The 26,292-nt window shown below is 44.7% G+C and overlaps 4 protein-coding genes across 5 annotated transcripts; 2 read left to right on the plus strand and 2 right to left on the minus strand.

Annotated features, from left to right (window-relative positions):
• Window positions 1-269: 269 nt before the first annotated feature.
• Window positions 270-2,686, minus strand: LOC128303464 (tax1-binding protein 3 homolog). The gene is made up of 3 exons (XM_053040427.1): window positions 2,491-2,686; window positions 1,991-2,119; window positions 270-1,910 (listed from the first exon to the last, which is right to left on the minus strand). Exons 1-3 carry the CDS (start codon window positions 2,542-2,544, stop codon window positions 1,722-1,724), a joined length of 372 nt encoding a protein of 123 aa, XP_052896387.1. The 5' UTR covers window positions 2,545-2,686; the 3' UTR covers window positions 270-1,721.
• Window positions 2,687-2,921: 235 nt separating this feature from the next.
• Window positions 2,922-4,810, plus strand: LOC128301384 (cytochrome c oxidase assembly protein COX18, mitochondrial). Of its 2 annotated transcripts, none has more exons than XM_053037829.1 (5): window positions 2,922-2,993; window positions 3,476-3,921; window positions 3,994-4,269; window positions 4,339-4,449; window positions 4,538-4,810. In XM_053037829.1, exons 2-5 carry the CDS (start codon window positions 3,499-3,501, stop codon window positions 4,733-4,735), a joined length of 1,008 nt encoding a protein of 335 aa, XP_052893789.1. In that variant the 5' UTR covers window positions 2,922-2,993; window positions 3,476-3,498; the 3' UTR covers window positions 4,736-4,810. The 2 variants fall into 2 exon arrangements, with proteins under 2 accessions (XP_052893789.1, XP_052893790.1); XM_053037830.1 differs by lacking the exon at window positions 2,922-2,993 and adding an exon at window positions 3,008-3,398.
• Window positions 4,811-4,889: 79 nt separating this feature from the next.
• Window positions 4,890-10,495, minus strand: LOC128301383 (uncharacterized). The gene is made up of 5 exons (XM_053037827.1): window positions 10,375-10,495; window positions 5,589-9,051; window positions 5,322-5,501; window positions 5,101-5,257; window positions 4,890-5,027 (listed from the first exon to the last, which is right to left on the minus strand). The coding sequence occupies exons 1-4, from the start codon at window positions 10,459-10,461 to the stop codon at window positions 5,115-5,117; spliced, it is 3,873 nt and encodes a 1,290-aa protein (XP_052893787.1). The 5' UTR covers window positions 10,462-10,495; the 3' UTR covers window positions 4,890-5,027; window positions 5,101-5,114.
• Window positions 10,496-14,729: 4,234 nt separating this feature from the next.
• LOC128304150 (uncharacterized) lies at window positions 14,730-24,240 on the plus strand. Its single transcript, XM_053041299.1, has 3 exons — window positions 14,730-14,943; window positions 16,725-16,814; window positions 23,144-24,240. Exons 2-3 carry the CDS (start codon window positions 16,771-16,773, stop codon window positions 23,964-23,966), a joined length of 867 nt encoding a protein of 288 aa, XP_052897259.1. The 5' UTR covers window positions 14,730-14,943; window positions 16,725-16,770; the 3' UTR covers window positions 23,967-24,240.
• The last annotated feature ends 2,052 nt before the right edge of the window (window positions 24,241-26,292 follow it).

Genomic DNA, 26,292 nt, shown 5'->3' on the forward strand with positions numbered 1-26,292 from the left:
TGATCTAGCATGTCGAAATTGATCTTCGGATTGATCGGATCGTTGATACAGCAGGATGCTGATAATGATTAGCTATAAAAGCACAATCCCTACATATTTTCGTTGCTATTAATGTAACTACACATCGCCTATAAGTAATGCAATCCCGTGACACGTGACGTTCCCTCTAGATCCACGTGTCACGACCTCTGAGGCAAGTGGAAAACTATTCCTCTGTTGTTCTGTTTGTTTGATTAAACCGCCCGATATGGCTGGCGTATTTTCCCGGTATCCTTTCAAACGTGTGGGCGCGTGTTTCTGTAATGCTATTTATGCTAAGCACATTTGCGTATTGATTGCATTTTCCCTAGAAAGAGAAACCCCAAAAATGGTAGTAGTGTAATTTGGCCCATTCGTTGTGCACAATCAAGGAAGTGTGTATGTATTTTTTTCCTCCCTTGTAACATATAAATGGAACATTCGTTGTGTGAACTATTCTCAGCGCGTAGTGCGCGCGTATGATAACCACCCGCAATGCAAATTGGGTCATATATAATGAAAATGCAAATAAAAGGATATTGTAAATCCCACGTTTGTCCCTTAGACGAGCATTTGACCGTTTGGCTTTGATGAATACATTAATGGAATAATAAAACGAAATACATAACAATAGTGGACTCTGACCGGATATATGTGATTCCCATTTGTGTGTTTAGTTTGTAATTTCTTTCACTCGAACGTGATGCCACTTTCGTCGTACGTTTACTCACGTTTACATAGTTTAATCTTACTTTGGCATACATTTTTAATAGCTAAAATATGAAAGTGATGACCACCGTCGATAAAACTACGAGACCTCATCTCGTACGATGGCCCTTTACAATATATGTATGTGTGTTACATTGTGTGTTTGGGTTTAAAAAAAAAAAGAACACGTACATCACCGTCCAACAATTCTATCAAATTTCGATTCGATTATGTGCTCTATGTGTTTTCCTTTTTCTGCTCCGTTTTGTCATCTCTGCTCTGTTCTACCATTTCCTATCTTTTGTGTTTTGTTATTTCTCCCTTTTAATTAAACCATACTAATACTACTACAACATCATCATTCACTTTTAAAATGCGCTAAAATCTCACAAAAAAACGGATGATCTCCCTAGTAAGCAACTATATATGCGCCTTAGGCATTCACGCAGCCTACGCGACCGAAACTGTCGGACCATGCGCAATGGTGGTGGAAAACAGTGTCAACACCTAACACACGATCATTACTATACCTAGAGAAACATGCTTACAAATAATCAATAGAAATATGCAATAAAAACGATTTCCTTTCCTTATTTTGTTGTGCAAAAATGCGTGTAAAATCTTACTGGCGTGTGCACCACATGGGCGCTTCAGGAAAGTATCCTTATAAAAGGGAGAGAGACAAAGGAAGAGAGAAGCTGATAGGAGCAAACTTGGGACGATTGTTTTGTTTTGTTTTAATCGAGTCTTTACCAATAGCTGCAGTTAGTTTGCCAACAAGGAGGACTATTGCATGGAATGCTTGTAATCCGCGATTTTCGTTAAATATTGTGGCTAAGTTAGGATTCTTTTTGCTGGAATGTCGTGTGCTCTCTCTATATGCGCTCCCTTGGGAGAAAGTAATAATTTCTATCCTTTCCTTATCGATTACGAATTGTTGAGAATTATCGTGCAACTGTGTAGGCTTGTGCTTGTGCAACGCATGTCCCTTTTGCTTAGGTAGATGTAACGCCTTTTCTTGCAACGAGTAAGTTCAGGACGGGGTTTTTGCGTATGTAACTAACGGCCTTTTTGTGCGTCACCATGGTAAAATCGTATCCGTTACATTGCAAAATTTTGTCGTGCATCCGTAAGCCCGATTTGGCCGCTGGGCTACCTTCGTGGACCTCGGTTACGTAGATTCCCTGACCGAAAAGAGTGGGGGAAAGAGATAACAATCGTTGTTAATGTACTTAATTCCGCATTTGGATAGGATCATACTCACATAATCCGTATAACCCTGGGGACTTTTTCGGAAATCCTGATCAATGCCTCCGCCGATTTTAAACCCACATTTCAATACCTCTCGACCCTCCTCGTCAATGTCCTTCTCTTTGTGTAACGTTATGGGAATCTGGAAAAGAATTCAATCGTAACATAACATTAGTAAACCCATGCTAACAGTGGAAGTTTGCGGAACGAATTATGATGGGTGGTCGATACACAACAGCACAAAAATCAGACCTCATTTTACGGCCGTTTGAACGTATTTGAACGAATTGTTTACACATCAATTGACACACACAGCGCCCATCGAACCTTGGCGAAGGTCAATCGGAACGCCCTTCCAAAGCCATTTGGTTGCGGACGGTCCCGGAGGTTATCTTGCACGAATGCAACTGGATCCCAACAGTTCATGACCAAGGTGCAATTTAGATTACCCATCCGTTCCGCACAAGGGTCAAGGGAACGCAAAGCGGAACTTCGGGCGAAAGGTTAACTTACGCTCAAACATTCCATGGCCGTGCCTGCCTGGTGCTGGAACGCTTTCTTTGCCATGCTGCGACCGTTCCCGAGGTAGTTGCTTTGTTGCACCAAGTACACAAATTGACTGGCTGGCAAATTATTTGTACGGCACACCACCGTACAGCAGCTGAAATCCGTGGAGTTGCTTTTCGATACGCCTAGATTTTTTTGTAAAGATTTCCAAAACAACCAACACAAGCTTTGACAGCTGGCCTTTTTCGCCCCGAATTTTCGCCTGACAGCAGGCTATATTATTGATGGAGTACTTTCACCGGGGCGAAACATCCGAAACAAAACATTACATTTAAATACGAAAATATTCTTTTCAAACTACTTTTAAGTACCCATTACGGTCAGTTATGTAAGCATACACATTAAAAGCTGTTAGTAAATGCTTTGCAATTTGATAGTATGGTAAACTAGAATAAACAAAACAACAGAACAACACCCTACGTTTCTTGACAGCCGCTTATCAAAACACGGTGAGTTTCGAGATTCTCTACAGAATTGCTTGTTGATACATTGTGGGGGAAAAAAACTGCACCATTTTGGCTGATAACGAAAGGAAAACATTAAACCCAACTCACTAGCAGTTTAACTTGCCGTGTTTAAAGTGTACCCATCCGCCGTGTGTTGTATACGCTACGTGTAATGATTCATCAGTTTGCTTCCCTTTTGTTGATCGTCTTGGTGCTAAGCGTAGACCAAGCAGCGGCCGCCGGAATGGATTTCGGTGATGCCTCAGCTTTGGTTATTGGCATTTTGCTCGGCGTTATCGGCATACTGGCCTGTCTCGGCCATCACGCAAGGAAGCTACGGGCAAATCAGTTCTAACCATCCCGTCCAGTCACTTACTTTGTCACTTGAACGCACTCAAATCCCCCAACGTAATACATACATTCTAAATTCCGTCTGTTCATATCGTATCTATTCCGGATCTATTTCATTTTCCCATTCCTCTTAGTGTTAAGTTAAGTGTAGGTAAGCATGAGCTACCTAAGATCTGTTCGAACGTTGGCACGTACGGCCACCTGTACACGGTATCCGCACGGATCGATGTACGGCATCGTCCACACGCAACGGAGACTCTTCTCGTACGAAGCCACCGTCAGTGGCATTTGGCAATCGTTATCACACAGTGCCCCGGTCGCTTACGTGCAGCACGGTATAATAAATCTGCACGACTTCACCGGACTACCCTGGTGGGCCACGATCATTCTCACCACGGTGGGTCTCCGTACGTTAGTCACGCTGCCGCTGGCGGTGTATCAAAACAAAATACTGACCAGACTGGACCAGATTTCGCTCGAAATGCCTGAACTGATCAAAGAACTGAAAGCTGAAACGGCATACGCGATAAAAAAGTTCAACTGGACAGAAAAGGAAGCCCGCATCATGTACAACCGCTCGGTAAGCGCAAGCGATGTGTGCGCGATAAAGGAATGAATGACGAACAACCTTACTTGCGTGGTTTCATTTTAGCTGAAGAAACAATGGAATAATCTAATTGTGAGAGAAAATTGTCATCCTGCAAAGACGATGGTGCTGCTTTGGGGTCAGATACCGCTGTGGATTGTACAGTCGGTAGCGATACGGAACCTTGTCTCATTGATGCCCGATCCGACCGCGATCGAGGCACAGATCGCCTACACCGAGCTTACGGTTGGTGGCTTCGGATGGATACCGAACCTAATCGAGTTGGACCATTCGTTAATTTTCCCCGTAACATTAGGCATCATTAATCTCAGCATCATTGAGGTAAGACACAGTGCAAAAGCGTGAGGGAAGTCATGCTAGCCAAATAACCGATCATTCGTTTACCAACAGATACAGGCCGCGTCCCGTACGAAGCTACCCTCCAAATTGCAGACCATTTTTACCAACCTCTTCCGGGTGTTGAGCGTACTGATGGTACCGATAGCTGCATCCGTCCCATCGGTAAGATGAATAATTTCCTTTCAGTACGTGCGATATGATATCTCTTTACACCACCATCTCTTTTTTTTTTCGTCGCTCCGCTCGACAGTGTCTCTGTTTGTACTGGGTAACATCGAGCGCGTACGGGTTGGGTCAGAATTTGCTACTTCTTTCACCACGCGTTCGTCGCGCTGTGGGAATACCGATCGTCCCATCGGAACTTACCCATCCTTACCAACATCTGGGCGACAAGTTTGCTGCTAAGCTTGGTGCACTAACAAATATCGGTTCTAGATCAAAAACGTAATCAAGATTAGAGGAGGGGTTTCGGATAATAAAGCATTAGTCAGACATTTTGTCCACACTGTTATTGTACACACATACCGCGTGTTGTACGGTAATGCACTACACTATCCTATTATTAAACAACAAGTTATTCAATATCACTAGCGGCTAATAAGAGCAGGTGTTTTGTTGAAAATGCAATGCAAAAGGCGTTTAAGGTACATCATAACACACGGACGGGGGTATGTCGTGCTGTTCATGGGTCATATGTTGCTGTCATTGGTTATACTCGAATTTCGTCACGTTTGCATCGTCTGCAAAGAGAAAAAAAGGATCGATAAATATTCCGTTTGCGAGTAAAAATCTTGTTGGAAGAATTTGGCTTACCTTACTTAAGTTACTTAAACACCGTACTGGTGGAGTGATTGATTAAGCTTTTGCTCGATCCATTCCCGATAGTGTGCCACCTTCAAGTAGACGCCCGGTTTATTCGCATATCCGCAGTGCTTTCCCCACGACACAATACCGGTTAATGTGTGTAGGCCTAGCAAGCATAAGAATCGAATGTTAAGTTCCTCGAGTAGATAATTCGTGACCGATTCACTTACCTTCGCCATTCGGACACACCAACGGACCACCGGAATCGCCATCACACGAATCAACACCGGGTTCGAGCGTACCAGCACAGAACATTCCGTCAATCAGCGAATCCCCGTATACTTCCGGCCTTCGGCATACACTGTCCGGGAGTAGTGGAACCGTACCCGCCCGAAGATCGTATGATGAATCTAGAAAGAGAGATAACGAAGAAGGTATTATAATTACTTAATTGTTAATTACTATTATTAAATGATTACTGTTTCCTGCCCGCTTACCTTTAGATCCCGCTTCGGTTGCACCCCACCCGGATATGGTGCAGTTCTTGCCCGGTTCGTACGCTGCATCCCGTGCCGGAAGACAAATCGGTTGCACGTAGTCGTTAAATCGGACCGGCGTCTTCAGTACCACCACCGCTATGTCATTGCTCATGTGATGACCCTCCCGGAAATGTTCGTGGATGTACGTGTTCTCGATGAAGATGTCCAGCTCGGCTTGATCGTACGCCGCCGTATGGTAGTCCCCAATGCGCACCCGATAAGTACTCTTCGGATAACCGATCAGACAATGGGCCGCTGTCAGGACGTGGTAGCGCGTTATCAGCACCGCACCGCACCAATGTAGCGCCTTCACGCGCAACGATGCCTGCCACGGATGATGGCCGTACACCGTTTCCGAACCGTGCACAACGCGCGCACCGTACGTCGGTTTGCGCAGTGTCGGGTCCACCATAACGCGCCCACACGTGTCCGGATGGATCTTGCGCGATCGTTCCACAAAATCGAACCGTGGGTTTGGACGGGTAGCTCTCAACCGGGCGGCCCGTGGTTTTGTCGGCACATACACCCCACACCGCACACCGACGTCCTCCGTGTGGCCACAGTTATGCTCACCCCATTGCCAGTGCACGCAGTCCTCGATCGATGACTCCGAACCATTGCACGCTACCTGATCGAGCCAGATTTGACCCGTGCCCGGTGGATAAACGCTCTTGCGCATTTCGGCCGTACCGTTGAACCCGAGCTGCCGACAGATGACACGTGCTTCGCGCACACCAAAATCGTCATCACAAACCGTACCCCAGGTACCGTGATAGTTGATCTCGACGCGACCTTCCCGGTCCGTTGGACCACCTACCAACCGGACGGCAAGCGGTGCCTTACAGTGGTCCGGTGATTCATCCGACCCATCCGCACAGTCACGCACATTATCGCACAGGAACTGTACCGGGATGCATTCCTCCGATGCGTGGCAGAGCCAGTAGTCCTGCGGACAAGACATGACGGGCGTTCGACACACGACACCAACCACCTCCTCGCGGTTGCAATCACTCACGCCCCACCCGTTGAAGGTGCAGTCACGCAGGGAACTTTCATTACCCTGGCAGCGGACGGCATCCATCATGAAAAACGGTCCCTGTTCCTGCTCATCCGGATCGGTGGCGTTCGGTGGGAAGTAAGAGTGTGGTTTGATCTCGATCGCACCACCGGCAAATCCTAGCTCGCGGCAAACGACATTAGCCGCTTCGATCGTAAACCCATCATCACACACGTACCCCCAACGGTCGTAGACCCGTACCTCAACGCTACCCTGCGCCTTCTTGGACAGCTTCAGCTCGTACCCGATGTGGTCGCACACCAGCTCATCGGCGCGGTTCCCACACCCGTCCCGTCCGTCGCAAACTTCTGCCTCATCAATGCAAACACCATTGCCGCAGACAAACTTACCGTAGCACGGATCTTGCGTCGTGGTGGTGGTAGTTGTGGTAGTGATCGGTGGTACGGTCGTTTGCGTTGTCGTTGCATGCGGCACATTCATGGGCCGCCATGGATTGGGACGATTGTCGCCGAATCGACTCCGAATGGCCGGTGCTGGTTTCTCAGTGGTCGTCGTGGTGGTGGTTGTTGTCGTCGTTGTCGGTCTACGATAGATGGGATAGACGACCGACTCGGGCGGTGAGGCATGCTGCCTGTTAAAGGTTCCTTCCGCCGGTTCGGTTATGTACGGTGGTGGCAATGGCCACGGTGCCAATGGGACCGGTTCCGATGCACCGTAAAAAAAGTCATTCACCTCACTCGCTGTTGGCAGAACGTAGGGAGCGGCGGAAGAGCCCCGATCGTTGGCGTTGCGGGACGGTGGTGATGGTGGTAGTCCAATCACCTGCACCACCGGCGGTGGCTCAGTCGTCGTCGTCGTTGTGGTCATCATGGTGCTGAGCTTTGTCGCATTCAGTGCGACCGTTTGCTTGTGTTCCTTCATGTACGGCGTTAGCATTAGTTTGAGCGCATCCAGATGCTGCTGGACGTCGATATCTTCCTTCCGTACCGTCGGATAAGGTGTTCCGGCCGGGCGGGCCGTCGTCGTTGGCGCACGGGTAGTTGTTTGCGCTGTTGGAATTGCAACGTAAACGGGTCGCTGTACACTTTGCACCAGTTCCGCATCTCGGTGAAGTGATTCCGGTTGCTTGGTCGGAGGCCTTACGTAGATCGGGTAAGGTTTTTCGGTTGCACCTTGATTCCGTGAAGCTTTCGGTTGTCGACGATCTACCTCTGGTGCTCCAAAGTTAGAGCGCAGGTCAAACCCGTCGTACACGGCATCCAGATCGGCATCTAACTCATCACCGTTTGTTTCCGTTTGAACCGAATTGAATTCCTCCACGTCCGGATGGATCGGTTGCTGACCGTTGGGCGATTGTTGGCTCGAAGGACCCTGTTGTTGTTGTTGTTGTGTGGGAATGGTGGGACGAACCTGTGGACTAACAATTGCCGGAACGGGCTTTGAACCAGCGGGAGTGTGCGTTGGATAGTAAGGTGTCTTAGGAGCAACAGGTACCGTTGGACGATCGTAATCTACGATTAAATTTTCCGACTTGTCACAATCCACGTTGTGCAGATGGTCACAGGTTAGGATGCGTGGATTGAACGCAGTGCCTGGACCACAATCCTGCACAAACCGAGCGCCATTGTTGCAGTTCAGGAACTTCCGACAGTCGGTTGGATGCGGCCGCAGCCCAATCACACCCGGTGGACAGGTAAGCTCTTCCTGCTGCCGTTGTGGTTGTGGCTGGTGCTGCGATTGTTGTGGCCTCTGCTCGGTATAAGCTCCCGATTTCGGTGGAGCGCGTTGTGCCGGTTCAACGACACTGTTTAGAGATGGCACTGGCAAACACGATACCTTGGACGGATGGTCACACTCGCGCGTGTCCGGATTAAAAAGCGTACCAGGCGCACAGTTCAAGATGAAACCGCGTCCCTTCCAGCAGCTCAAAAACTGACGGCAATCCATCACGTACGGGAAATGGCCTGTCCTACCTTCGGGACATTCCAAACCGTTGAAGTCTTTCAGCAGCGCGAGTACCGGTTGGCGTGCAACCTTTGTCGGAGCAGTTTCACCGATCAATCGATCTTCCTCGCCGTAGGAAAAGCGGGGAACCATCGGGATCAGCGTGTAAGGTTGCGAGCGGCCGTACGCAGGAGATCGCTGGGTGTCGGTTGGGTACGGTGCGAGAGGAACACCAGGCTGATACTGCGGACCGGATGGACCTGAGCTGTGTTGCTGAGTGCCGATCAGGGACGGATGTTGCTTTTGTGGCTGCTCGTACTGGTAGTGGTCCGTTTGAACGTATTGCTGTGGCGGTGCTTCTTGAGCTCGGTGGTGATGGACCTGGCTGTAGGCACCGTGCATCTCCGGCATCATGTGCACGTGATGTCTGCTGTTTGGCGCTGTTCTAGGATCGTAAATCTGCGGGTATATCATGGTTGGGAGACAGAGGGAAATAGTCACATTGATGAAGCAGAGTTGTTGTTCGGAAACGCTTATCAATCGAACGATCTCATTGCGGCTTGATTGATAGGACCAAGCGCTGCTAGGAGAGGCACAGAAAGAGAGATACACACACTCGCTCTGTACAACAGTGATGGAAGTGATCTCCCGCAATAGAGCACATGATCAGTAAGAAATTAAATAGAAATTAGAGTTAGCTCGCCCTTTCGCTTATGAAGGAACTTCATTGCTTCCCCTAAACTGTGCCCTATAACATACATTTGGAAACGAAATTAACAGACTACCTCCAATATGATCGTGTAAGATTCGCCATACTAAAACACATTAGCAAATATGTAATAAGCATCGGAATTCATGCTTTACATTACGATCAGTTCGCTACAACCAACTGACCAGTTGATGGAGACGTAATGAAATTGTGTTTTCCATTAAACAGAGCAACACTCATCTTTCATTTTGCGCATCAGAGTTTGCGTTGCTGGCGCTTGAAAGCATCGTAACGCTTGATAAGACGCCCTGGGCACGTTGTTCTTGGAATGGCGGCAAACAAGAAGGGACCACCTTGGGATGCCATCTTCCATCTTCGTTTCACACATGCTGAGAGCAGCCCGGAACAAGATGACATTGTCTTTGCAAACGCAACAACGTTCGCTATCTTGAAACCGGAAGAATTAGGATCGAGGTTATTATGAGACATTGCTTCAGATGTGGTTGCTTTTTTTTTCGCGTTTGATTCGCAGAGAACATGAAAACCAAGACTCGAGATAATTAGGACACTTCTGCTATGAGGACATGAATGCAAAATGGTGAGCTACGGTGAGCTAGCTTGTTAAGCTTGTTAATTGCAATATAATTGATTAAAAGTAATGATTTATTCAAACATTACACTAAACCAGTTGAAAGTTCATAATTTTTAAAATGGCAGTCACAATACAGGTCAATGTCAAACTGTTGGCTCCTCTCCGGCGATGTGCCATTTCCATCCAGCTGATCATCGCGATCAACGCTTCTACGGGAGCGGTACACATTACAAACATGATAGCAGCAGTCAACAAAAACATCCTTTCCAATCACATGGCGGTTAACCCCAATTCTCATGGGGTTAGGAGAAGCAACAACATTCGCCACGGGAACTTCAGCTATAAAGCGAAGCAAATCCCCTAGCAGCTAACAATAGCACTGTTCTGATAAGCCTTGCTATGGCGGACATTCTGGAACACCAATGCGATCTCTTCCGCAGGCCAATGGGATGTACGAATTAATAATGTTTCGATCACTTACACCAAGAACCACATTGCAGCATCCTCCGATCAGCAGTATCAGTGCCAACAGCACTATCTTCGGTCGGTTCCAAATGCGTTGCCGCATTATTGCCGCACGTTGCTTCACTGATCTCCACCAAAAGTTCGCTACGTTTGGGATCTCTGCTTATCGTTTAATCTCTTGCCAATGTTTTGCCTAAACAAACACACACACACACTGACGCACGATACTCAAACACAAGCGGGAGAGGATTAACTGATTGTGAACAGTTAACAAACAATGCGAAATTCCACCGCACTTCGAACACACTTGTATGATAACGGTGCGTTACCGTCGGCAGCTTCCTATCTGGACGTCCTGCTTGGTTCAGCCGCGATCACAGAATGAGCAGCACAACTGCGACGATGCTTTCGGTTAGCAAGCGATCGTTGCAGTTCAGCAAGATTACGAGAGATTCTTCTCAGCAAGCAGCTTCGGGGGCCCCCTTTGGCCCATGGACGATCGTTGCTGGCAATTGATGGACGGAACCTTCGGGGTCATACGATGTGGAGGCTTATTTTGAATGAAGTCGTGCGCGTAGTAGCTTGGTCAAACACTAAATGTACCAAGTGTGCTAATAAGTTATATAGCAGATTTGATGGTGGATCAATGTCTAACCATAATGATCAACTTGTACTAAAATATGCCAACAAACTGGGGATCGGATTTGTTAAGTGAACGAACCAACAGATCGGTTGAATTGTGCGTAAATGCGAATCACGTGCGTAGAACAGATTGTACGGCAGGTAGAACGGAATGCACCACAGGTGGAGCGAACTAGAAAATCAAGTTGAGTGAACTCTCCGTCGGGTATAGGAACAATTTGACGAGCAAGTTTAAACGGCAGGAACGACAGCGAACAAGATCTGTATTGTCCAAACTGTACAAACTGTACTAAAGTTCGCTTCCATCGCACGACACAGTTCGACGATCACGTCAACGAAATGGATCATCGGCGGCCATCATGTCGTGAATATGCATAAGGTTCACACACCATTTAGCAGGTGCTTTAAATTTAAAACAAAAGCACGTACTGCTACTTATCCATTAAAGTCGTTTTACGCGTGTGCCGTATAGTACGTACTAAAAGTGGAAAGATACTTCAACGCAACCCGTTAGCATACGGTCGGCAGTTCTAGTGTGCCCCGAAGCATCGCCTTAGCTCGTCTCGGGATCGGGATTTTTCAACGGGCCGTTTCTTTTCTTATCAGCATCTGTCGTCCATCTTGCGTTGATTATTTACGACTGTAGTGCGAGATGGAATGGAGAGATCGTCCGCACCAAACAAACAAACAAACAAACAACCCCCATACACCATCTTCCACTTGACCGATGATTGTGGCTTTCCCAGATTGTTAGGTCTAAGTACGTATTACGCTTTCCAGCAGACGGTAAAACCCCCCAAACCACCCAAGAACGATGATGAATCATGTGCGTGCCGGAGTGTACGCAGAAGACAGCCGAAATTGACGCTGTTTAATGAATCAATTAAAGCGGTACCACAAATCGGTAGCACTTTCCCGCTGGAAGGGGGTTACACTGTTTCTAAGAATAAGAGATGCCACTCACCCAACCGCTGTTCTCTTAGCAGCGATCGATGAAACAGTTTGTTTCATTGAAAACGTTACGGTAGAACCACTTGCAGCGTCCAGCTTCAATTAATGCTCAATTGACTGGTGGGTCCGCAATATGGTTAAGATGGGCAGAGGGTTGCGATGACACGATTCGTTTCCATTTGGATTGTATGTGTGTACGTGTGTGTGTGTGTGGGGGGGGGACGCGCTTATCGCTCCGTCAGACACGCGGGTTCTCGGTCATAACTATGCAGCACAACGTCTAACATATGCGCACGCAAAACATTAACACAGCTGATTCACGTACGGGATGATTTTCTTCACTTACAAATTGGGTACATAATGCGTACGATTGTTAAGAAAGATCACCGAGCCGATGGATTTTCCAAGAAAAAAAGAAGACCACAAGATGCTGGGTATCTCCCATTTTATACCTGAATGTATGTTTGATTGAGAAAGGGAATCCACAGCATTAGTGGCTTAGTCCTTTCATATTGCACCCTATAATTTAGATACTAATTCTAGGCATAACTTTATTTCTGCTGTGTACTTTTGCATATTTCTTTAAGTAGCTCAAATTTTGTTGGTGTGGTAAGTATCAATGCAATAACAAGCTCATGCTGGAATTCTCGATAGGATCTCATCGATTATTCGAAGGAATTTTTGGTTGCCATTATAATGCTCCCGGACGACCCAGCCCACAAAGTCCTTTTAGATCGCTCACGTGTCCAGAACCAAACTGATGTGAAGTGATCTCAAGTGCGTTCGCCAGAGAAAGCATGTAAGTTGACAGGTGTTGGCGCTCGACTCTGAACGGTTTGGAGGACTTCTGCGGCAGGCCAGGACCACGAAAGTGTTACACAGCGCTGTATAAGTAAGTAAACAAGTTTTTCTAAGTAATTCTTTTTGTTGATAAATAAACATGACAAGCCTTGACGCTAATCTTACTAGAACGTAAAATGTTAAGCCTCCGAATGATTAATTCCGTAGAATTAATTGCATGAACCAGAAATAAAATTATGTAAAATAAGCACGAAGGAAAATAAACAACAGCAAACAGAAAGCTAAGCGTGTGACACTGGATTCCACCAGCTGAACTGTATCACAAGGTTTTCTCTCTTTCGCAAGGAATGGCAAATTCCTAAATTAATTAATAAATTATTTTTTTATTTAAATTTGATTCATCCAATCATCTTAATGTAATATCTTCCAGTACAATATTTGCTGTCAACATAATACATTCTCTTCAAAAGAAAAATGATGAAATTAGAAATGTATTTTTGATTTAAATGATTTTTTTTTTTGGTTACGCACATTCGGAATAATTGTCCTTTAACTGTTTGTAGAAGGCATTGTTTTCAAACGAATGTAAAGTGTGCCATATACTAATTTTCCAATAAATCACATTAAAAACCTCAAAAACTTTGAACAACTAATTTTATAAATCAAATTAATCATTCAAGCAAAACAAACAAACAGACAAACTGTGGCCACTATCAGTAACAACCAGGCGCCTCCATGGTGACTTTTGCACCACGTGCTCTCATATTTGAAATACATTCCGTGGTGAGTATGGGCTTCACCACACGGAGAGCTTTACGCGGTGGTGAGTAGCGCAGTTACCATGGTGAGCAGCAACAAATGCGCTCACCCGCTTCTTCTTTATGCAGTTAACGTGCGAGTGATAAAAAACAATATCTGATACAAGTAGACCGTTCCGCTCTTTGCTATTTCCTATCTCGCTAATTCCTATCTTACTGCGGCGAGAGTTTCACGTGTTCGATACGAATCTAAGCAGACGATGCGTAACTGTAAGCGTAAAATCCGGTAGTTGCGTGGGGATGTTTTCTCTCCTGCTCTCTTGTGCACGTTGGAGAGCATTCTGTTTAAACGTGAACGGAGATGTTCAGCAGGGGTTGACAGGTTGAGTGGGTCCAGAGCTTGTTTGGTGAATTAGTCACGTTCCTTTAAAGTATCATCAGAGCTCACGGTGAGAAGCCTCTCGTGCAGAGCTTTGTTAGGAGGAAGAGTTCTTCAGTTAAAGAATTTAAGAAGGTGTATTAATCACGATAAATTATCTCATTATTATCGCTTACAAACAGGACTTTGAACAGACGAGTTGGGCTAGCGTAAATCTTATCTTGCACTCATTCCACCAAGCATTTGTGCAACGTACCGGAACTGACACTCACACATTGGTGACCGAAGTCAAAAAAAGCTCTCCCATTTGTCACCGAGAGAAGAAACCCTTGGCCGGAGCTTGTTGACAAGAGTGTTTGGTTTGGTTGGGTTTCTTCTCCAATCGGCCCTTTAGTCGATGGTCTATGAATATGCTCGGTATGGAGTGTGGCAATTTGGGGAGTTTATTTGAAAGCTGCGACCATTTTCACGACATATTTTTACAATTCGAAATTAAACATGCCGGAGGCCACCCGACACCATCTTCCAACCTGAACTCCCGACCACTCGCTCGCTCGCTCTCTCTCTCCTTCTCTTTGCCACTTGTTTGCTCTCGCACACTCGCCTTACTCTCCGGTATCTAACCCCCCCCATTCTGTGCTTCTTTCTCGCCAGTCACACGGCTAAACCGCAGACCGTGTCTCGCACAAAACGGCATAAACACAACGCAACCCCGTCAAGTCACCGTCTTCATTGCGGTGCAGTTGGTGAGCATAAAGTTTGCACATAAAACTCGTTAACACTGCTGTTTGCCGCCGACCATCAGCATATCCTCGGCACGCGTGTGACCATACTGCGATATTGGAACAGCACCTATAGAACACCCATTTAGCATTTGACACTCGGTCGTGAGCGTGTGACAGATAGCGCAGGCAGCCACACAAAAACACTGCTCAGTGCTCAGTGCTCTTTGCCTCGGTTTGCTACGAGTGTGTGTGGCCCCCGCTGTGGCGTGCAGTTTCGTACCAAACGGGAAGAATACGTGCCGTGTTTTCAAGATTCGCGTGAAACAAATGTAAGTAACTAGGCCACTAGCGGAATCTGTGCGAATTTCCCTGACGGGAAGAAATCATTTGCTGTCAAAGCAGTGAATATATTGAACGCTTCATCTCATGCAGTGGACCCATTCATCGTTGGGTTTGTGAAGGTGATTCAATCATCTCCTCCGTGTGTCAGTGTTACATCCTTGTTCCATGCGAATCCATAACCCCACCTTAATGTGCCCCGAACGTTACGTCATCGCACGAACGGATGAGCGTTGGAACTGGTGAAGGAAGTCGCCTTCAATACAAAACGAAACTCTTTACAGTTTGTTAAAACAGTTACATGCGCGTATGATTTGTTCACGCGGAAAGAAAACCTAGCTGGTGTGTGTGTTTTGGTAGGAAAATTAATTTTAAAACACTGCCCCCGTTCGTGGATACGGTTCGTGAAAACGTGCACCACAATCACACGTCCAACTGACTGACCCGATTTTCCGATTCCACCCGATTCCCCGTGTTCCGTTTCCCTTGTGACCGTGTGAACAAAAAAAACAACAAATTTCAAACAGTGTTTTTTCTCCGGTGCTGTGCAAAATTTTGTTTCCTTTCTCTGCTAACGGCAGCGTGCACTTTATTGGGTTTGTTTTTTGTTTTTTCGACTAGAGTTCCTGAAAATAGATCATGACCGGTACAGTGCGCGACACAATATTTGAAAACCGTTCGGAGTCAATAATTCCATTCGTGTCGGAGCGTTAGGTTAGAAAAATGGGTTTCGATACCAACCACATGCCCCACTTGAGTATCCGCGGAAACGCGGAAAGCAACGATCTCAAGCGTGACCGAACGGAATTGACGCGAGTGTGAACGGATGGAAGAGATTTGGGAGAAAACAAAAACCTCTTGAAACATTAAGAAACTGAATTTAAAACTACTCGTTCTTCGTCTTATGGCTTATGCAATGTGAAAATTCGTTCCACCAATCTTGGGGGGCGAGGAACCGTAGTGGTGGCAATTTTAAATCGAGTAAAAAAGGTCACGCAGGGGACAAAATCGATATACCGACAACAGGCGTTCAGTGCAACAGTGTTAGTGTTGCTCCTGGAAGGACGCTTGGGCGCCATTCGCTTGGATTCTTTTTTTTTCTGTAAACATTTTCCATAAGACGAGACGGCGCCCTGTCTGTTTGTTGTACAGGTTGGCGGCTAATGCCGGCAGAATCGTGCGTTGTTGGGCAAGCCGCGTGCACTCAAAATTGCATTGGGTAATGCAGCACTCGGGCGTAAACAAATCAGAAAGTCTCTATAGACCGAACGTCACCAGTAATGTTTAGTATCAAACAGTGTCAATATGTATTATTATGAAGCTGTGTAAACAAATTACCGAGTTACTAAGTGACTTTCGACCACATTAAGCTTTGATTTATTTAATTTTGTTTTAACATGCATATCCGGTCAGAATGTCAGAATGTCACGAATTAAAATGTGACGCTACTAAATGTTGCCACTGAATGTATGCTTGCAAAGAAGTGTCAAATTTTGGAAGCTGTGTTCGTATTTTATCGACCAAACAGACACACACACCACGTACAAACAATCGTCATCACGAACGTGTCACGTGCGCCACTGACTCAACACGGACATTCAGCGCATAGAGTGACATTTTTCTCATCTCACGTCATGGCCCCGCAGTGCAATTAACATCTGATTCACCGGCATCCAAAGTCCCGACGGATCGGTCGGGTGACTTCGAGAGTTGGCCTCGTACTAATGAGTGTTTTGTGCTTTTTTTTCCTCCCCAATTCTTCCATATTTAGCAAATCGTTCTTCGTAAAGTACGCGCTCATACCCATAACAGCGACCATGTTTGCCCTTTGGTACTTCTCGTTAGCGATGGACGAGCTGAGGTGAGTACAAAAGAACCTTCATTTAAATATTGCTTATCGAGTTAAGCGTAAAGGTGTAAAGCACAAAAAAGAAGATTTAACTTAATAAAATACTAAATCGTTCAATGCTGTAGAGAAAAAAAACCGGCTGCATGCTCTCCAAATACGCTGCAATATGCTCCACCGGCACGCCAGCTTGAACCGTACATGGTTACCCAGTGTCACTGCAGCTTCTGAAAATAGATATCATTAGCGATGCTGATCGAGCAATCGATTCGAACGCATCCATTTTGAACGATCAGTTAGCCGGCCAAGGTGGCGCCTCGACGGGGTTGAAGTGTCTAGCCAGGCGACCAAATCCAACGTAACCAGCGCGGCTGATTTGTCACCGCGTTTGTCATCGACTAGATTAACGCGACAGGGTGCAGCAATGCGCATGGGCAAGTGCATTGAAACGCACATTAAAACAAACGGCAGCGCATCGCACCCCTACTAGTGCACTGGCGAGCTTTCGTCGATTGCTCGAAAGCTCGTTTCGGTTAGCTCGATGTAAAGCTAGCACCGCCTGCTTTGTTTATAAACCCCGTAAAGTATGCAATCTGTGGTACACCATACTGTTGAGGGTTATTTGCCGCTGTTCCAAATGAAGTAAAATGGTTTTTATTCTAAATTTACTAAATTTGAAATGGCAATGAAAAAAAACAGCGATTAACGATAATTCAATACCTACAAGTTTATTTGATGCCTCGCGTGTGGTCTTCCGGTGGACGCTAGCTGGCCAAAAACCTTAGCAAAGGCCACCCAAAACATGAATGCAAACATTGGATTAATTTTGTTGTGACCTTGGCAATCAACTGTTACTTTGTGTTGCCCTCGAAATTGTGTGTATAGATCCTTCGTTTAAGGTTCTTCTCAAAAAGTTTTGTTCGTCACATACATTCAGTGGCAAAAGTTTGGGACATTCTTTATTTAAGAAACGAAATTCGCACGTATATTGTTTCTTTTCTTCGCTAGGTTGTTGACCAGCGGCGGATCAAACGGTAGGCGGAGTAGTCGGTCGCCTAGGGCCTCGCCGTGTTAGGGGCCCCAAACAATTTGTGCCGATTGTGCGATTTTTGAAAATGTTACAACAGAGTTAATTTATAGCAAAAAAATTAATTCAAAAGGTAACAAATTGATCAAACATATCTTCCTTGGTTATATAAAACATTTGTTTCTATGTGATAAATTAAATGCAGAGAAGAATATCGACTTTGTGACTTTAAAGTATAAACGAAATTGCACCAGGATTTCCGAATGTATAGTACCAGGAGATCATGCACGGAAGAGGTAGCACCTAGTACAGCAATTTTGCTCGAAAACCGCCGAAAAACTGCTTCAATATCTACCAGTTTCCGAATGTATAGTACCAGGAGAGCATCCACGGAAGAGGTAGCACCTGATAATTTTGCCCGCCTGAAGGTATGCAATGTTTAAGCACTAACTTTGCATACAAACCAGCTGTTTTCAGATTTCCGATACCAGGAGAGCATGTTTTTCAAGAGGTAACGCCTAGTACCAGCAGAGCAAGATGGCGCCCAACATTTCATGAAATGTTTCAATATATTTTTCATGAAATATTTCATGAAACTTTTCATGAAATATTTCATGAAAATTTCATGAAAATTTCATGAAATATTTCATGAAATATTTCATGAAACTTTTCATGAATGAATTTTTTATGAATGAAATTTTTATGAATGAAATTTTCATGAATGAAATTTTCATGAATGAAATTTTCATGAATGAATTTTTCATGAATGAAATTTTTATGAATGAAATTTTTATGAATGAAATTTTTATGAATGAAATTTTTATGAATGAAATTTTCATGAATGAAATTTTCATGAATGAAATTTTTATGAATGAATTTTTTCATATCATATCAGGCAACTGTCTTATTTCATTGCTTGGCGTTATTTAACCGTATTTAACCGAAATTTTGAACCGATTATGTTGCGCGAATGATTTATTCCAAACAAAATGAGATATGGATAACATATTATTATAATCTAAAATTGGTACACATACTTGCCTAACAATCTAATCTATCTTAATCTAATATAATTTTTGTGCCACCAAAAGGAGAACCCACATTTACCCTGGAATCTCTGAACATCAAAAACACATCCAATCTTGGTCCATAGCTCGACTGGACCGTGTGCTGCCAAACGCACATATTGGTTTTTTATGTTTGGGTAATTCATATCGCAAGATATATCCAGATTTAATGTATAAAAAGGCCGAATATTAACCGAATATTTGTTCAGTTGTTCAGAGCCAGCAATATCGAAAGTTCAATGTCATTTTGAAATTTCTTAAAGGTGTTTAAAGAAAAAAAAATTGTTCACACTTTAATGAATACTACTATTGATTTCTAGCACACAAACCATGTGTTGCAAATATAAAACAGTATGTCAGGGAACGATGCTTCGACGAATGTTTTTGCTCAATTTTCAAACAGTCCCAATTAATTAGCTTAATTTTGTCGACGTATAGCGCACCTTCCTCGCAGCGAATGGGAAGCTAAACGTAGTGGAAACCATTTGCCAGCGACATCATCGCAAGGCAGTCAAAAAAGAAAATTAAAAAAAAACCATCACATATACTTGGGAAAAGAACAAACAACACCATTATATAACACGCACCGGATGTAGCGCGTAGTGCGCCCAACGGGTGTGTCTGACGTGTGTTCGCACCGTGTGCCAACGAAACCGCAGGGCCGGGGACTGGGATTGTTATTTATAAATATTTTCAAAAGAATTTCCTCTCCGGACGGTTCGGTTCGTTCGGTGGAACGCTAAACGACGTGCGGTGGTGGGGTGAAGCAGGAAAAAAAGAACCACACACAGTACTATCTCCTTTCAAAGGCGCCCTCCTGACAGTGGTCATTGTATGGTAAGGAAAAGTATGAACATGTCCTTCCCGGCCATGCGAATGTCAAGGTAACTTTTGCACGAACATTACGCCGTTACAACAGATGCACGTCGCGGGGTGGGGTTAAAAAACAACGGCCAAAATGGCGTACTGTCGAGTGTGATCGGTCATCTGAGCGTTGTCATGCTGTCAGCTGTTTCGCCTTTTTTTCACGATCACTATCCATCATCAGGATAGAGAAGATGTTCTTCTTCCAATACTCAAAAAAAGAGACGAATGTCGCCGCAAGTCGCAAAGTCTCTATAAGCAGAAACAACAACAACATACTCAAAAAAAGGTACCACTTTTGGAGCAATAAATTCAAAAAGAAACTCTCCACCACAACATGAAACCATATCTCAAAGCTCAACCCACCGTAGGAATGCTTGTATCATTTTTGCCACCCCAACAAACCATTTGTTATAGCAAATTGAAAAAAAAATGTAAACAAACGGCAATACCACTGTTCCCCCGAAAGAAAAGAAATATATTTGAGGGAAATTATTTGCTACCTCTTCGTTGCCTGTCCATACATAAACTTCAATGACCTCGCTCCCGGCCCTGGCAGGGGAGAGTTGTGTCGGACGGAGGTAGTTCTTTTTTATTCGCCAAACATTGTCGTACGAGATACGCGAAACGTTCTACATCCCTTCCCGCAGGGGCCAGTAGGCAATTCGAAAGTTAGAAAACAAACACCGTTGCTGCTCGATCCGCATTATTTTTGCGCATTTCTCAAGTTCAATGTCAGGTGAAGATGGCGTAACGAAACAGTGTCGCTCTGGCAGCAGAAGATCAAGTGTTGCGAAAAATATGCACAGCCACCGTTAATCGGTGGTATTTGTTTGGTCATTTAATCCTCTTGCTACACGATTTTTGCATTGCATAAAGCTGTCCGGATGATAGGGCGAAAACACGAAATGCTTAGTTCCGCAATAAGTATTGCTTCGATCCGTTTAGTAACATTCTTTCTTTTTGTTTTGTGTTCTTTTTTTAAGCATGGTTAAAAATGATTAACCACAGAAACGTGTTTGATCTTTCAATTTTATCAGTGTGTAGATCGAACTCTTTGTTATAAACTTAGATTATTTAAGTAAGGGCAGTTCTCGAGATATGTGGTTCATCTTATACGCAGATTTGGAGATACAAGGTTTTTGGTAATTTGACAGCTGAATTAGTTTATAGCACAACATATCGGCAAAAACGTAAAAAAATGGCCCAAAACACCTTCGTTCTTTCATAAAAAGACATTTGTTTTAATTAATGTTAATGTTTTCTTTCAAAAAGTTATCTGAATTGCTGAATAAATAAAGGGCAATTGAAGAAAGTCGACTCTGTAACTTTGAAGTATAAACGACATTGTCAATATAACTGCAAATATGTTACAAGATCTAAGCCTACTTAGTTACTTCAGTCTTATTGGTTTATCGATGATCAAAAGTTCTGTAATGTCCATTTCCTAACGAGATATTACTGTCTGTGGACCTGGCAATATGTATGAAACAGTGGCAAAAGCAAATAGACCACTATCCAATCGATGGCACTCGGCAGACACTGGGGATTTAGGATATGGGAACTAATTTGTTGGAAGTGTATGGAATTCGACTGGTACATTTAAGAGTTCCTTGATGCCACCACTTATCGACTAGTATTTTTCATCAAGGATATAAGGCCACGAAATAGAGTTTAAATCTCTTAAAGACAACTTCGCCTCTCTCCAACCTTGTTGGGGTAGGAGGAAGCTACTTATATCATGATATAAGCACCCGTGCTCTGGTTTGACCTTTACGACCGGATTTGTTGACGTGTTTCACGAAAAAGCAAAATTAAACTAACATTCTTAACCCATATCTTGCACGATCAAAATCTCAGTTAGTCCACCAAAGATAAGATAAAAGCCGAGTGAGCTCATTACTCAATATTGTAGCTTTTCGTAAAAAAATACCAACAAACTCGCTTACTTGCATACTATAAACAAGACCAAAAACTGTCGATCACTTCCGAATGTGCCCTTTACAAATGTTTCTCCATCAGTTTTAGCACAAAATAGCGTAACGTTATTTCGTTTGTCCAAAGTGTTAACGCGATCGTGTTTTCTTAGCCACACCATTCCGGTTTGTTAGTTTCTCCATGCAACCGTGCATGTGGCCTAGCCGACTGTGTGAGTAATAGGGGTGGTAAATCAACCACCATCTCACGCCACACAACACAGCAGAGTTGCTATCAGTGCAGTGGAAATAATTAAGAAAAAAAGGGTTTCTGCAGTTTGTCACCCACAGTCGGAGGAAGGACGCAAATAATTAACGGTGTTGATATGGAAGATAAACCTACAATCGTCCATAGCCGTACTGCAACAAACTTTTGAATGCGAAACGGAACTGATATCATAGATATCGGTGTGACTCGACGCCTCATTTTCGTTTGGCGCGCACTGTGTGTGCACTGTCGCACTGTGTGAGGTTGGCAGGTGGATAGGTTCTGGAACCATCTGCCGGGAATCGGCACGTACACCTACCGGACACCCGGGTACGATGGATGCCGCTCTATCTTATCGGTCGATGAACGTACGAAGGTGTAGCCACGGCACAGCGAAGAAAGCTGATGTCACTTTCATCATGTGTTCGCGTCGCTGCACAGCTTTTCCGCGTCCGTTTTCTCACCACGATCGGAAGCGACTTTTGATGCGATTATCACTTTAGATTTGTGGTAGAAAAGGCACTGATGATGTGGTGGTTTCGGAACCTGCCTGCAACTGCCAAGGTTTGCCAACAGCTGAACCCGGTTGCGATTTATGCCGGGCTCATCAAAACACGATGCCAAACGGATCGTCAATACACGAGACACGACAATTGAATTAACACGTACAGGTACGAAGAATGTTGATGCACGGTGACACGTAACAGGTGAAGCTGACAGTACGGATAGAATAAGACCACTCGCACTGAGATGCAAGTGGGGCTCGGTAAACCCACCGTATGTCTGGCTAAAGTTCAGGGAATTAATCCGAATTCTTAAGCTCGCGAAACGCCAAAGTGTTTCAGGACAAATTGGATCGGCTTCAAGCAGTGCGATTGCGATTCGCTTTTATCCAATTTGGTATTTCATTATTAGTCTGCCTAGATCAGCTTTGATTACTTCGCTTGATTGTTGTAATTTTTTTTTTTTCTATTTTTGGTATTAGTTTGAGATAGAATTTAATTTGAGTTTTCTTTCAAACAAGCATGAAATGTTATGTTTTTTAAATATTTTGATCGTTTTTGTTTCACAATATACAATTGTTTGTTATATAATTATTTTGTTTTTGTTAAACTCCTGTTTGAGCTTTAAATTCTTACTTTTTTTTTCTTATGTTTTTTTTCTCTTTTTTCTTCTTTTTTATAATTTCTTAAACATCATAGAAAACGCATACCAATTCTGGACAGAATTTTTGCGTTTTTCACTGGTAAAAATCGAACCGTACAAGCACTACCAGAATCGACCGCTTCTGATGAACCAAAACCGAAAGCTCCTGAACCAAAGGTATCGGACAAGCCACCGGCGGTAGAACCGGCCAAACCTACCCCTGAACAGAAGCCCGTTCAGCCAGCTCGACCCCCGGTGGTGGTGGAACCGGTCAAGCCAGTAGTGCCCAAGCAGGAACCACCGAAGACTACCGTGCCCACGACGCCAGAAGCTCCATCCGTTCCGGCGTCAGTGAACAAACCCGCACCGGTTGTACCAACCCCAGCAAAGCCAACACCTCCGGTTGAACCTAGCAAAGTGCCCGAACCCGTAAAGCCCGTCCCAAACATTACCAAACCATCGCCACCGACAGTGGAGCCAGTGGAGGTTAAACCAAAGGATCTTCCGAAACCGGAACCAGCGGCTACTGAAGTATCGAAACCTGCTCCAGCTCCTGTCCCAGCTCCCAAAGAACCCATATCCGCACCGACCCCGGCTCCCGCACCGGCACCTGCTAGGCTTGTGAAGGAAAAGAAAGAACTACCCTCCCCGACACCGAAACCGGCGGCGGCCCCAGCAGCAGTTGAGGCCCCGACCCTACCATCCAACAACGAGGACAGCTTCATCATCGTAGAGCAGCAGAAACCGGCCAACAAACCGGGCCAGAAGCCAAAGGTTGATGTTAAAAATTCCACCATGGACTTCCTGCAGGGCGAGAGTGGTCGCAGTGCGCCTGCCAGTGCCGTCGCGCCACCATCATCCATTTCAGCCGACAGGTAACCGAAACGCAAACGCTTTAGACACTAGACACGTCGGCTGATTCACTAGTACCGAGCAAAAAGGAGTACTACCATGCTACTATTCGACGGTGAAATCTAGCTGGGCGTGTGGGAATTGACGGAGGGAAGATGGCTTTGCTTGCGTTCAGCCGCCTAATGCTGATGAGCTGCTAAATTATTTCACCTGTTCACCAATGTTTGGCCCAAGCTGTTCGTTAATCTCGTACACTGTGTAGATGAATTCTAGGAGGTGAAATATAATGCAAGCGTATTGTGCTGCGATAAACTAGCGTCTATTCTTTTACGGGACTAAGGTTGAATGGGGCCGTTAGAATGTTCTTTGTGTTGATAATCGCTGTGGGCGTAATACTTGCTAATCCTTAAAACCTATTTTATTTTAACAAATATTTACATCTTTTCAGATCGCCGTACTTCTTCTCTAACCGAAATCGGTTATTAGGGGCCATTTAGTTGAAAAGATTTGATAATATTGTTAAACATCAAATTATTCAGTACAGTCTCTTCATGGGTTGCATGGTCAATGAGTTCCGCAGACATCAGCTTAACTCGAAACTTCAGTTTGAATTGGAAATTATCACAAAATACGTCATGTGCATGTCGTATAAATAATCCAAGTAGTGCTGTGCTTAATTAATCTTTTCAGAAGAGTCATTCATACAAATCTTTGGTGAATAATCATTCAAATCAGGAAATGACTATTTAAAGAGGGAATGTGGAAGGTTATACGTGACGGAAATTACCAATTTTGGATGATTCATGAAGCTTTGAAGATTTATGATTACTTCATTTTCTACTAAGATTCATTTAGATTCATGAATCTGAGTCAGAGTCAGATTCCCAACCCTAATTCCAAGTAGTGTACAGTATACAGTAGCAGTATTCCAAAGTACTTGCTATGCGTAAAATAAAAGTCACATCACTGTTTCTATTTTATGACAGACTAGAACTAAGACCCAACATAACTAACGATCGCTGCAGTGTCGTTAAATTGGAAGTCTTTGCCCCAGTAGAACGCCAGCAGACGAATGATCATGAATTAAGCCAGAAAATATGTTTGATATTTCGATTCTTTATGCTGACTGTTGAAATCGATTGATGATCATTTTGGGGATGTTATGAAAGAAAACCAACAACATCAACAGGTAAACCATCCGCCCGGAAAGGCCATCTTTGGTTGTAAATCCATTTGCAAAGCCAACAAAACAAAAAACACATTCATCCTTGGCAACACTTCCAACGATTTCCACCGTCCATTTCCGTTCGCAACATTGTTTCGTGTGCCAAAATTGTGTGTGGTGTCGTACGATAGCTTTTGCTCTTGAAAACTATTAGCAAGCAGCGGTTGCTAGGACCCGTTCCCATAAAGCAGTTTACCGATGATCATGAGCTGCCAGACCAAGCGCCTGCAGCTGCACGCGAACGATCGGGCAAAGTGTCGAAGGAGTTGGAGCACGGGGGGACGCCGTTGGGCAATGGTTTCTCGTCTTTCGACGATGCTTGGCGTTCGATTTCAAATGTACCGCAGTTAACTTCTATAAAAAGACCCATCCGGATACCCGGCAACGCCTTATAAATCATTGCCGATGCACTGCTACCGTATGCGCTGGCACAATCCACGGTCTGGCCGTGGTAGATCGTCCGGGTTTGCCAGCTACAGCACCTAACATCACGGACATCTACGGACGTTTATTACGGGTGACAGTTTCGGGCTCACAGGTCTGTGCGTTTGCTCCCGACTGGTGTGTCACTTTCCCGTGCGGCGATGTTTATATTTAGGTTTGTTCCATTGCAGCAGACTGCATTCGCAGATTAAATGCATCGACTCCACACCACAGTTACCGGGGATGCTGAGTGGGAAAAATGCTTGTTTCTCCCCCTATTCCTGGACCTTCCCAAGTGGAGATACGCGGAAAACTCGAACGAAAACTTCAAATCTAAAAGCAAAATTTATCGCTTCTCTAAACCGGCACAAACGGTGGACAAAATTTTGCAGCAACATTTACGTCATTAAGCCACTTACTTTCGCTGGCCGTCGGTGCGCGAGTCCACCGTCACGAACGGATTCTATCCCGGTGTACCATGGTTGCGGTATGGATCGGGCCTATTTTTAAAACGACAAGAGACCACAATCAAAACGATCGCACTAGACACGACTTCTAAAGCGCAACGCACTGCAACTTCCCGGAGCAGTTGCAGCAGCCGCCGTTGTAGCTGCAGTCTCGAAGACGGGCGGATGAAAAAGGTTCGAAATAAATGCGCGAAAATTGCTCACCGTCCCGTTTCGTGCGCAAATACACCACGGAAAA

This window comes from Anopheles moucheti, chromosome 3, assembly GCF_943734755.1.
Source record: "Anopheles moucheti chromosome 3, idAnoMoucSN_F20_07, whole genome shotgun sequence".
Classification (NCBI taxonomy): Eukaryota; Metazoa; Arthropoda; class Insecta; order Diptera; family Culicidae; genus Anopheles; species Anopheles moucheti.